The sequence below is a fragment of the Saccopteryx bilineata genome, chromosome 1 (assembly GCF_036850765.1).
Source record: "Saccopteryx bilineata isolate mSacBil1 chromosome 1, mSacBil1_pri_phased_curated, whole genome shotgun sequence".
Taxonomy (NCBI): Eukaryota; Metazoa; Chordata; class Mammalia; order Chiroptera; family Emballonuridae; genus Saccopteryx; species Saccopteryx bilineata.
In genome coordinates, this window is record NC_089490.1 from 367,054,769 (window position 1) to 367,068,277 (window position 13,509).

Below are 13,509 nucleotides of genomic sequence, written 5' to 3' on the forward strand. Positions count from 1 at the left end.
CCCAAACCTAGCATTAATTTGGGACATAAACTTTAAGGAACAAATTCTGACCCAATCGCCCCTCTAAACTGGGTATTATTTTTTCCCCATTAACATTGAATGAATGGGTGTTACTAAGGGATTTAGTAGGTTTCCCTGCAAGTGTTATACTAACAGAGAGAAGATGGGCCTTTCTGGAGAAAGTTTATGTTGGAAGGATGAAGGAAAATGTTGGATGGTCCTCAGTAATGAAAGGCCTTGAATTAATTAATTCAGTTTATTAATTACATCCTAGGTGCCACGGGGTGCGTAGGCAGTGCAGATATATCAGTGAACAATAAGTATAACCCAATGGAGCTAGCAGACATTCTGGCAATGTCCTACAATGTAAGGGGCTTCAATGTAAGGGGCTTTGATGGAGTCTGTCCTCCTGGAGTTTATGGTCAAGGGACAGAAGTACATGCAGAAGAATTTAGCAATAATACAAGGCATCTATTTCATTCAGCATGTTTGTTGATTACCTATTATGAGTTAGGCACATGTATTATGTGCCAGAGAATTGGAAGTAAAGAAACATGGCCTTACCCTCATGGTGCAAACTGTTGTAGATAACACCGAAAGAAGAAAGGAAGAAACAAATAAATGGTAGGTGCTAAGAAACCAACAGGAGGCTGCAGGAATGACAGTGGAACCTACTTTAGAAATGGTGGTCTGAGGAATCTCCTGCTGAGACAAAACGCATCCACCCATCTGTAGAGTATCCTTAGCAAAGGCCCTGAGGTGGAAACATGATGCGTCCAAATAAAAGGCTGAAGGTTGGGGCCCAAGGTGAAGGGTTGAGATGGAACATCAGGCAGGATTATGTTGAGCCAGGTAAACAAGGGTAGTCAATTTGATTTTATAAACATGTGTCAAAAGCATGCTAGCCTCTGGGATTAGAGTTTGGGATATTACCTGCTGAAATTACTGCCGCCAACCTCACAAAGAAGTCTTTGTGGGGTGTGAATGGATACTAAGAAAGGGAAGAAAGACAGGAGGCATGGGAAGGTTTGTGTTCCTTCCTCCACAGCAGGCAGAATGTTACTTTCTACACATGTCTGACCGTATCACTCCCCTGCTTAACCAAACAGGTCAACTGCTTGCCATTGCTGAGGATATTAGCACTTACGTCTAAACACTTGACATGTATTAACTCATGTTATCCTTACAATAACCCTGCGGTTAGTGCATTATCCCCACTTTGTAGTTAAGGAAATGGAGGCAGAGAGAAGTCAGGTAACTTGCTTCAGACCATCAAGTTAGAAAGTGTCAACGTAATAAATATCCAAACCTGTAGAAAAGCTTTATAAGTTTATTTGGGCCAAACTGACCACAGAGGCTTGGGAGCAAGATTGCAAGTGCTCTGGAGCATGACAGTCTTGTAGCTTCTTTTATGCATTTTATATATATTAAGGAAAACTACATAAAGATGTGAAAAAGCAAGGCCAGGGTGGGTTTACAGAATAGTTAACAAGCTTATGTGCTTTCTTGAGGGAATTATGGTTTATTTCAAAGGTGTGTTAACCTAGATACACAGAAACAATGGACAAGGCTTAAAGCAGATACATCTTCTAAAAGTTACATGCCTGGGGCGACCACCCAGCCTCTGAGGTTTATTATCCATGGAAAAGGCACAAGTAGGATTCAAACCAACTAGGCTGGCTCTGGGGTCCATGTTCCCAGTTAACCACTATACTTTAAAGACTAAAATCATTAAAACAGCCGGCAAGGCTTTGGCCCCAAGTGGTCTCTAGCATACCCACACAGGTTCTTGCAGTTCCCTCTCCCCAGTTCCACCCCAGGGTGAAGGGAGTCACGCAGTCCAGGAACCAGAATCCTGGCCTCCTGCCTGCATTCTGCCTCCTCCGCCACCAGAGGGCGTCACGCCTCGGCCTCCTCTCCAGGAACCCAGAAGGAGGGGAGCTCCAAGGGCGTGGTGCCAACTGCAAAACCACTGCGGCCTATCGCCACCTTTCGGTGCAGGGTAACGGGTGAAGGCCTCTTGCTAAAGCCTGAGACAACTGGAGGAATAAACCAAAGTCGGGCCCACGCCTAAGAAGCGCAGCCTTCTCTACAAAGCTTACTCGGCGCGCACTGCGCCAACACTGCGGCAGGAGGAGGCAGAGCCCGGGCTCCGCCCCCGCCCCACCCACCCCGGCTCACGTGACCAACTCCGCGGTCTCGGGCCCGGAAGCGCTCGCCAGCCAGCGCGCGCGTTCTCGCGTTCCCAGGCGCCCGTGAAACTCCCCAAAGCCGGGCCCTGCCGCGCGCTCGCGCCCGCGCTCCGGAGTCCCGGAGCTCGGTAGCGTCTGCGCGCGCGCTGTAAGCCGGGGCCCACCCCCAGCACGCCGGGCTCCCGGGGCACCGCAGCCATGTGCTCGTTAGCGTCGGGCGCTACCGGTGGGTATCCCCGGCCCTCCAGCCCCCGGCGCGCCCAGCCCCCAAGCCGCGCCGCCGTGGGCCGGTGAAAGACTGGCCTCCCCCTGCGCCCTGCGGGACGCGGAGCCCGGGCGGGGGGACTTGCCGGGAGGGTGGCGGAGCCGGGGCGGGCCGCCGGGGAGCGGGGCGCGGGCAGCGCCCACTTGCGCCCGGGCCGCCTCCCCAGCCCTCCTCGTGCGTGGGGTTCGCGCGGCCGCAGCGGGTCTGATCGTTTGCCTGTGCTAGGCGGCCGGAGCGCCGTGGAGGCTGAGGACGACCTGCCAGACCTGTCAGACAGCGGTGACGAGGCCGCCTGGGAGGACGAGGACGAGGCCGAGCTGCCTCACGACAAGCGGCAGACCCCCTGCCTGTTCTGTGACAGGTTCGTCCACCTCGGCGCCAGCCTCCGGGCCGCGGGGACTGTGCTCCGTTCGCCTGCCGTCCGAGTGGCCTGTCCTGGAACTCTGCACCTCGCCACCCAGGGGTGTGCAGCGAGGGCTGGCCGAGAAGGAAGATCCTAGCGGTAGAGGCAGGAGCCCTGAACTGGACGTCAGGTTGTTCCGCAGGCCTCAGTGTCCCCACGTGTAAATAGTAGGGTTTTGGACCGGATCTTCGGTTCCCAAATCTGGTTGTGCACGTTTGTCACCTGAGACACTTAGAGATACAGATGTTGAGTTCTGCACCACAACCCTTCAAAGTCAGGATTGAGGTGGGGTCTAGGTGTCTTCCGTTTTTATAAAGGCACTATCTCGGATGGTTATAATGAATATGTTTTGGAATCACCAAATTAAATAATCTCTCAGATTTGCCGTTCTATAAATCTCTGATAAGGAGAGAGCTTCTCAGGTGTCATACTTCATGTGAACCATGAATAACCTTTCTTAGGTAGGGCTCCCCACCTACTGAAGAGGGAATCGATGCCTTTCACAGAGAGACCACAGTATCAGTAACCTGTTCATGGTCACGAAGCTGTGGTTGGTCATATCCAAATCCACGTTCTTTCCCCATAAAATTCTGCCTCTTCACCTCGACAAGCATTGCCTTTGGCTGCTGTCCTGGTAGGTGGGCATGAGAGGCCTGGTTGGCATTGGTCAGTGTCACTTCAGTAAACATTTTCTAGTTGCCCTGAAATCTAGGCATGGGGCTGGTTGGTGGTGTATTAGCTCCTCTTGATTTGTCATTGTTCCCACGTGTAGCCTCATTTGGGTAGGTGCAGAAGGTCTACATTACTCCAGACGCCTACAGTTTATTACACATCACGATCTATTCTGTGATAGGTTGCTTAAGTCCTGCAGAAATGGCCTGTCGTGGTAAATGTGGGTTGAGAGCTAACTGCAGCGTATGTGCCAGGCATATAAAAGAAGCATGCAAGCCCTGGCCGGTTGGCTCAGCGGTAGAGCGTCGGCGTCGGCCTAGCGTGCGGAGGACCCGGGTTCGATTCCCGGCCAGGGCACACAGGAGAGGCGCCCATTTGCTTCTCCACCCCTCCGCCGCGCTTTCCTCTCTGTCTCTCTCTTCCCCTCCCGCAGCCAAGGCTCCATTGGAGCAGAGATGGCCCGGGCGCTGGGGATGGCTCTGTGGCCTCTGCCTCAGGCGCTAGAGTGGCTCTAGTCGCAATATGGCGACGCCCAGGATGGGCAGAGCATCGCCCCCTGGTGGGCAGAGCATCGCCCCTGGTGGGTGTGCCGGGTGGATCCCGGTCGGGCGCATGCGGGAGTCTGTCTGACTGTCTCTCCCCGTTTCCAGCTTCAGAAAAATGAAAAAATGAAAAAAAAAAAAAAGCATGCAGCAACTCTGCCGTGTGTGCCTACTCTGTTGTGCAGGTCACTTAATAAAGAGGCTTGGTCCTCACAATGTCTGTAGTGCAAGTAATACGGGATCACTTGAAATACAAGTTTGGGGAGATGCCGGCTATAAAATTACATTTCAGGCTGTACTTTTGAAAGCAGTTTGAATCTTGCTGGTTCAAAGCCTCTAAAAGCAGACTTGACACTTGGAGGAGAAAGGAATCTTTATGTAGGGAGTTTTCCTGTTTTGAGAGAAACAGAATCTATCAAAGGGAGTGAGTTCTCTTTCTTAAAAGGCTTGATAAATTCAGTGCTGTTAAATGGTAAATAAATTAATTTGAACATTTAATGGATAGTTGGTTTATTTTAGGTATAAAATGGAACTCAGAAGTACTAATTCTCTTTAGAAGTTCCAGGTTCCTGGCATATACATATATGCTTATTTTCTTTTATTTGGAAATAAAACTCGAAAACAAATTGGGGCCGGGGGGGAATATTTAACATGGAATTAATGTTTAGACTTTTTGGGACTCTTTCATGAAGCTATTGCTTGATTTTTCAGGTTATTTACATCTGCTGAAGATACATTTTCACACTGTAAGTCTGAGCACCAATTTAATATTGATACCATGGTCCATAAACATGGTGAGTATCTTTTTAGAATAAGGAAAGTTTTAGTTGTGAAATTTAAGTTCAAGCTTTATATTTTCCTAGACCTTTCCTTTTCTAAAGAAGCCTAGTATAGTGAAATGTATAGCAACAACTTACCTTTTTTGACAGTGGCCTTTGAGAAAAGATTAAATATAAGTTATTCTTCTAGATAAAGATTCACTATATTTAAGCTTATATTGACTTCACAACGTAGAAGGAAAAACCTTGGTATGTGATTACATTTTTATCATATTAGAATTAGGGAGAGCAAGAGAATATATTAGAATTAGGAAGAGCCAGCATGAAGGTGGGCTTTGGGGGAAAAAGTGAGGCAATATGAAAAAAGACAACTTACTAGGTCAAAGCCTAACATGAACTTCAACACATTGATGGTTGTTTTATAAGGAATTTGATAAGAGAGTATAGAAAAAGGATTGATGAAATTAAGATGGTAAGCAAAATATTTAGATGATTATTCTTTGGAAACTTGCATTTAAACATATGTATTTTACAATTAAAGCTTTCCACTTCTTTAAATGGATGTGGAAGCTGTGTTATTCCAATAAAATGAACTAAATACAGAATGGGTTTTTGGCCCCTGTATATACTAACAACTGGAAAGGACATAAGAAAACACGTGATGTAATATGTTTATACAATATAAATCCAAGTGCTACTACTTTTGTAAGGCATAGATGACTTAGTCTCATTTTTTCCTTTTTTTTTTTTTTTGCGAGAGAGACACAGACAAGAAGGGAGGGAGATGAAAGATGAGAAGCATCAAGTCATAGTTGTGGCACTTTTAGTTGTTCATTGATTGCTTCTCAAACATGCCTTGATGGTGGCGTGGGGGGCTCCAGCCAAGCCAGTGACCTTCAACTCAAGCCAGTGACCTTCAACTCAAGGGTCATGTCTATGATCCCACGCTTAAGTTGGCAACCCCGTGCTCAAGCTGGTGAGTCAGCACTCAAGCCAGATGAGCCCGTGCTCAGGTTGGTGACCTCAGGGTTTCAAACCCAGGTCCTCAGTGGTTCCAGGTCCATGCTCTCTTCACTGCACCACCACCTGGTCAGTGGATTTTTTTATGTTTTTAATGTGCATTTTTAAACTGCACTGGTATCAGACTTTATATATAACTTAGTATTTTTTTGCACTTACCAAATAGGGTTTTTTGGTATGCTGTTATGTATATAAAACATTTTGTATGCCATTATGTTCCCCAAAACAACATTTCTCAGGAGAAATAATAGTCAGTTTGGTGTGCTATTATTTCCCCTTGTTTTTTGCTTGTTTGTTTGTTTTTGTTTTTGTTTTTTAACTGAGAGCAGGGGAGGCAGAGAGACAGACTCCTGCACGTGCCCCAACCAAGATTCATCCCCAGCAACTCCTGTCTGGGGCCTGGTGCTCTGCCCATCTGGGGCCATGCTCACAACCAAGCTATTTTTAGCACCTGAGGCAGAGAGGCTCCATGGAGCCATCCTCAGCACCTGCGGCCAATGTGCTCGAACTAATGAAGCCATGGCTGTGGGAAGAAAAGCGAAAGTGGGAGAAGGGAGGGGTGGAGAAGCAGATGGTCACTTCTCCTGTGTTGCCTCACCAAGAATCAAACCTGGGGACATCCACATCAGGCAGATGCTCTGTCGCTGAGCCAACCGGCCAGGGCCTTAATTTCTAACATTTTAGAAATGCAAAAAAAACATTTTAAAAATTGTCATGTATGCTGGCTGTTTCTCACTCAGAATGTTCAGAGTTGTCAAAGTTACTGTTTCTAGATCTTAATGAGAAACTTAAAATATTGTAAATTATAGTTCAGATGACAGAAATATTTTATTGTCTAGCTAGCCAGAGAAACCTCTGTAGAACAGATCAGTTAAACAAAACTCATATTAAAATAGGTGAATTACCTTTTTTTCCCCCCTTTAGGACTTGAATTCTATGGATACATTAAACTAATAAATTTTATTAGACTTAAGGTAAGTTTATAGCTTAATTTACAATTTTGTTTTGAAACTAAAGAAATACCACTATCAGTGGTGACTAAAAAAATATAAGGAACTGTTTAAAATTGTCAGTCATCATACTGGAATCGTGGATATGAGGAAATGCCACAATATACACAAGTAAATGAATACATGCCATGCTTAATAAGTGTTATTTTTAACTGCATCTAAGAGTTGAATTAATGTGATGTAAAAAAGTAATTCTGAGTCAGATAAAGGGAAATGCTGATAGTATTTCGTACAATCAGAAATAATTTCTAGCTTGATTTCAAGTACAGTGGTTGCTCTCTTTGTCCTATTTTTCAAATACTTTGTTCTTCTTTCTCTTGTTCCAATGAGTGTTTATATTGCCAATTCCTCTAGGTCCAAACAAGATGAAATTGTGCTCTGAAACCATTGATTAACTAGTCAGTCATCCAATCAAGTAAATGAAATGACAATTGAACATGGACTCTTTTAAATAAAGATTTTGTGTAATATAGAGATGATTTCCTTTTTTGTTCAACTTTCTTAGTTTTTGCTAGGGGAAATTTTGTGATTAAATGCAGTGAAAAAACGTGCAATTAATTTTACATCCAGAATCCTACGGTTGAGTATATGAATTCCATATACAACCCAGTGCCTTGGGAAAAAGAAGAGTATTTGAAGCCAGTGTTAGAAGATGACCTTTTACTTCAGTTTGGTAAGGTGAACATACCCTTTGTGGAATATGTTTTAAATAATATACTGTACTTTAAGACAAAAATAAGTAAACTCCATTGTATTCTCTCAGATTTCATTGGTTTTTCCCTCCTCTCCCCTTTCTGTTCCAAGGCCCCGTCCAGGACACCACAGTACATTTAGTTGCCATATCTCCTCAATGTCATCTTGGCTAAGACAGCTCCATAGGCTTTCCTTGTTTTTGATGGCCTTGACAGTTTTGAGGGTTAGTAGTGGATGAAAATTTAAGGTGGAACGTGATTTGCATAGTTTAAAGTATCTTCCCAAGAAATGTATTAACTACAGAGGAGATGTTAACTTTTTAGTGGAGAAATCCAGCAGATGCCACCACAATCAAGGGATCGTGGCAAGCATGAGTTTGAACCTTAGTTCCTTCATTAAACAGCTGTATAACTTTGGGCTAGTTGTTGCTTCATTTTTCTGGAGTTTATTTTCCCCATGCTTTAACATAAGGATGGTTATCTACATCTTAGTTTGTTTTGAGGATGAATTGAGATGTAATGCATGTACTTGCTAGACAGTTGGAGATCAATAAATTAATTAGAGTTCTTTTTCTTTGACTTTTTTTTTTGTATTTTTCTAAAGTTAGAAACGGGGAGGCAGTCAGACAGACTCCTGCATGCCATGCGCCCGACCGGGGTCCACCTGGCATGCCCACCAGGGGGCGATGCTCTGCCCATCTGGGGCATTGCTCTGTTGCAACCAGGGCCATTCTAGTGCCTAAGGCAGAGGCCACAGAGCCATTCTCAGCGCCTGAGCCAACTTTGCTCCAATGGAGCCTTGGCTGCAGGAGGGGAAGAGAGAGACAGAGAGGAAGTAGATGGGCGCTTCTCCTGTGTGCCCTGGCTGGGAATCGAACCTGGGACTCCTGCACGCCAGGCTGATGCACTACCACTGAGCCAACCGGCCAGGGCTTTCTTTGACTTTTTCGTTTCTTCCTAGGTTTAGTTCAGTATAATTAATGCTTATATATGTGTTCAGTTTAGCCAACTAATCAAAAACTTAGACCAGCAGGATGCTCTTTAAATTCAAATTGAAACTGTTTGGATAGTATATATTTATTTAATTATCAAATACTTTGACTTATTTTTTTCAGTTGGATGCATAATAGGCACTGAGTATATATGTCTTTATTAATAATCTATGTGCTTCATTATTATAAGGTGACCTGATAATGTCCATTTATTTCTTTAGATGTAGAAGATCTTTATGAACCAGTGTCAGTCCCAATCTCGTTCCCCAATGGACTCAGTGAAAATACCTCTGTTGTTGAAAAATTAAAACATATGGAAGCCAGGGCACTGTCTGCTGAAGCTGCCTTAGCCAGAGCGCGGGAGGATCTCCAAAGAATGAAGTAATTTATCAGTCTTATAGAAAAGTAATTGTTTAGACTCCAAATTAATACAACTAATATAAGATAGAATATGGTAAGATATTTCATATACTGGAAAGTACAATGTAGATATTTACTTCTGGTATATTAAAGATATGTAACACCATTTTTACACATTGTGGACATCGTTGATTAACATAAAATTCTGTAATTTTATCCTATTCTCATATGCTTCTTTATAATTGTATACTAACATTATGTGTTCAGTTTAGCCAACTAGTTAAAAACTTAGATCAGCAGCATGCTCTTTAAATTCAAATTGAAACTGTTTGGATAGTATATGTTTATTTAATTTCAAATACTTTGACTTATTTTTTTCAGTTGGATGCATAATAGGCACTGAGTATATATGTCTTTATTAATAATCTATGTGCTTCATTATTCCAAGGTGGCCTGAATTGTTCTGGAGAATGCTGTCCTCTTAAGAGTTTTTGTTCTGTGATCCTGCCTTCCTTCGAATTGGCCCGCTTCTAATAGATTTCTCCATTTTACTTTTCCTCTCCTAGGCTTTTAAAATGGCAGGATTAATATTTTTAGGTTTGGGGGAAGTACAAGATTAAAGTTTTTGTTTTTAAAGAATCAGAATATAATTATATCATATTTAATCAGAAAACCTGATGCATAAGTGGTTTTCCCAAGGGAGTAAATTAGCATTCTACTGGCTTAGTACTTCTCAGAATTTAATGTGTGCGCAAATCTGAGGATCTCGTTCAACTGTAGATTCTGATTCAGAAGGCCTGGGGTAGGGCCTGAGATTCTGCATATCTACCAAGTATACCACTGGCTTTACCTATTGAATTTGTAAGTCCTTAGCTGTTGCCCAAGTACCTGTTTGATGGTTTGCTAGCATGTTCAGCAGGAAGGAGAGCATAGCTGGTTGTAGTTCCCCTTGCTTGTTTCTGGGATTTGATGCTGGATAACCTGGTAACCACCACCAGCTCTACTGTCTGCATCTTTGCTCTTCTCCCCCATGCATTCCTTATAGATTCTTAATAGGTTGTGATCGGAGAGAGAACTAAGTTTTAGAGCTGGAATGGATGGTGTTAGTGTATGTAAATCTCAGTTTGAGTCCACTTTCTGACCATTTAACCCTTCAATGAGATAGTAGATTTTAAAGAATATTAATAGTGATGAAATATAATACTACATTGATTCAGCTACTAAAATAAGATTTGGAATGTTAAGAATAATAAAGTTGGGGGGGACAAATAAATGCTAATGGAAAATGAGTTGACCTTGGGTGATGGGCACGTAATGCAATCATCAGTTCAAATGCCATGGAGATGATCACCTGAAACCTAAGTACTCTTATTGATCAATATCACCCATTACATTTAATTTCTAAATTAAAAAGAAAAACAGGTGGAAATTAGAGAATACATGAAAAGTAAATTGCCAGAAAAAAAAGAATAAGAATTGAATTACAGTAATGTTCTTATTTCGTTCAGTTGGAAGAGATAAACAGCTACAGTCTGCAGTTTGCAGTGCTTTTGTGGTTTGCAGAAGGAATGCTTACAGCTGGGTTTGAATATGCCACTGCTTAAGATCCAGCAGGGGGAGATTTGAGGTGCTGAAGGTAGTTGTGATTTAGAAGGCTCATCACACTCCACTCACTCCCGCTCCCTTCCTGTTCCTCAACCTCTAGCCTTTCCTGTTTCATGGTCCAGTAAACCTGTCTCAAGGGTGTATTTCAAATTGATTACAGACAATTTGCTCAGGATTTTGTGATGAACGCAGATGTCGGAACCCGGTTGGCATCTACTACTGCCATTGCAGACCTCCAGGAGGATGAGGATGGTGTTTATTTCAGCTCCTACGGGCATTATGGGATACATGAAGAAATGCTAAAGGTTAGAAAAGAGCACAAATGCACCAAATCCATACTATAGGAAAAATTTAATAAAACAGGTTCTTAATTCAAATGCTATAGGAGAACTACTTTTTCCTAGTTAACTGCTTTTCAAATATCTTTGCTGCTTGATTGCTCATCTTGGGTTGAAAAGATAGCAGAAGCATCAAAGTCATTTAAATTCTGTTTAAGATCATTATCTTTATTATGAAATTATGTGCTTTAAAAAGAACGTTGGTTAAAAAAAACTGCTGATAATTTTAGTCTTCTCAAGAGCAACTATTAAATAGGAATAATAATTACACGTTTGTCTTTAAATGTACAAAAGAAATTATTAATTTTAATATTTTAAGTAGGTATACTGACTTCAGTTTGGGCAAATAATTTTTTGGTACAAAATTTACTTGTAAATAATTCTCAATTGTTATTGCATAATTATTTTACATTTGAAATCACTGATACAGAAGGATTTTCTAAACTGGTTAAATCAGGTATTTAAGTTTGGTTGGTGCTAATTTTTATAATGGTAATGCCCATATACAATACAAGTAGATTATTAGTTATACCTGATAGTTATAAGTTTTATCATATATTATAGGCAGTAAAATAGTAAGATATAATTTTTAATTTGGTAAAATAGAGTAAAACAAAATGTTGAAATAAAAATTATTGAAAATTTTAGATGTTTAGCTCTGTGAATTTTAGATGCCACTACTTTTTTTTTTTTTGAAACCAGCAAACAAAAAATTCCTTCCTGAATGCTTCCTCAAAAGATTATTTTATTTTATGGGAGCCCTAAGGCTATGTCCCCTTGAAACATATGCATCGATAATAACCAGAGGACTTAATAATATGTATATATTTTGTTCATTCAGTTTTATAGGATCAAAGAGTAAAGGTTTTCTGATTAATAGTAATTATAATTACTTAAGGTCTTTTAAAGCAATGCCATGTAATTTTTTATTAAAGACCTGTCACAGTTGTGCTTTTTGTTGTCACTTGGGTAATGCAGAGCATTACAAAGAACAGTTATCTTATTATAAGTAGTACATTATTTTAAGTCCAGAGTGAAGTTATTTAAAAGAAATGGACTTTTTTTGTTTTTAAAATTAATTTTAGCCTGACCAGGCGGTGGCGCAGTGGATAGAATGTCAGATTGGGATGCAGAGGACCCAGGTTTGAAACTCCAAGGTCGCCAGCTTGAGTGCGGCTCATCTGGTTTGAGCAAGGCTCGCCAGCTTGAGCCCAAGGTTGCTGGCTTGAGCAAGGGGTCACTCGGTCGGCTGTGGCCCCCTGGTCAAGGCACTTATGAGAAAGCAATCAATAAATAACTAAGGTGCCACAACGAAGAATTGATGCTTCTCATCTCTCTCCCTTCCTGTCTGTCTGTTCCTATCTGTCCCTCTCTCTGTCTGTGTCACACACACACACACACACACACACACACAAAAGAAATTATTGTGTCTAGAATATTTTCTTTGAAGGAGCTAATCTAAGTCCATATTTGTCATTTTAAGTCGCCCCATCAATATAATTGCCATGAACCTTTAATGCCTTTGGTATAGAAATTGTGTTGCATTTTTCAGACAGATAAGGTTATATCTCCCCACCCCCCACCCCCAGTAGATAGTGCATGTGTCTTCACCACAGTCATCAGGGAAATGCACTTTGAGCACTTATTTCCAAAACTCTGTCCCGGACACTTGTAGCTATATATATCAGTAACAAAAATCTTCACACCTCATTGTACATGTTTAAGTCCTTTTGATGTACATGTAAGTTCCAGCCTGAAGTTTCCAGTGCTGTCTTTTCCCTTTTAGAGAATCACTCTAAGAATCCTTATTAATATAATTCTCCATGCCTTTCTTCCCCTTAGCTGTTACATCCTTGGAGATGACTTGATTCAGTGTTCGTAGGAAATAATGATAGAATCTATTCAGGAAGAGCTGTTTATCCATTTTATATTTTGCTATGTTATGTGCTATATGAAATGTATCTTATATCAAGCATATATCCTCTGTTTCTTATCAAAAACAGTTCTTAGCACACGTAATCTGTTCAAGATTTTGCTACAATCAGGATATAACCTGAATCTTTATAAATAGTTTAAGTTGATAAACAGGACTTATTTTTATGCTTAGAATTTGCCTTGGTTTTATAGGAATATTATTTGGATTTTTTTTGCTTAGTTCCAGATATTTTAATGACATTATTTTGACATGTGTTGGGATTATAATTATAAATCAAGATAGTTTATGGTTTTATTTTCTGGAGTTAAGATGAGATAGTTATTTTGAATTCCAGAGATACAGTTGATAGCGGGATAGATTACTACATGAACTTATGAAATTCTTTGCCACTTTGTCTTTCTGAAGAAGAGTCGTTGTTGACTATTGTTATAAATTTGAGATGCATCACTCTTCTTTTTCCAAGAAAAACATTGTTCATCCTGGTGAACATTTATCACAAATCACAGTACCATTAAATAATTTTCCTTTACTACATTCTCTTTGTATTTGCGGTTGACTCATTCATTCTGTATGCTTTCATGACTCTATACATTTAAACATACCGTTATTACATATGTAAAATTTACAATATATAATTTTTCTGTTGTCTTTAGTCTTATTGTTTAAAAAAAGCTTTTTATATTTGTAGAAATAATTCCATGAT

At 41.2% G+C, this 13,509-nt stretch overlaps 1 protein-coding gene across 3 annotated transcripts in view; it reads left to right on the forward strand.

The window, feature by feature from the left end:
* Nucleotides 1-2,227: 2,227 nt before the first annotated feature.
* PRMT3 (protein arginine methyltransferase 3) overlaps nucleotides 2,228-13,509 on the forward strand; it is a 94,691-nt gene continuing 83,409 nt past the window's right edge. The window contains exons 1-7 of one of the 3 annotated variants that reach the window (XM_066251130.1): nucleotides 2,228-2,418; nucleotides 2,683-2,818; nucleotides 4,786-4,868; nucleotides 6,798-6,847; nucleotides 7,454-7,556; nucleotides 8,789-8,948; nucleotides 10,693-10,837. In XM_066251130.1, coding sequence (XP_066107227.1) covers nucleotides 2,391-2,418; nucleotides 2,683-2,818; nucleotides 4,786-4,868; nucleotides 6,798-6,847; nucleotides 7,454-7,556; nucleotides 8,789-8,948; nucleotides 10,693-10,837 — 705 coding nt within the window. In that variant the 5' untranslated portion in view covers nucleotides 2,228-2,390. The remainder of the gene's footprint in view (nucleotides 2,419-2,682; nucleotides 2,819-4,785; nucleotides 4,869-6,797; nucleotides 6,848-7,453; nucleotides 7,557-8,788; nucleotides 8,949-10,692; nucleotides 10,838-13,509) is intronic. The other 2 variants (XM_066251131.1, XM_066251132.1) reach the window with 2 other exon arrangements.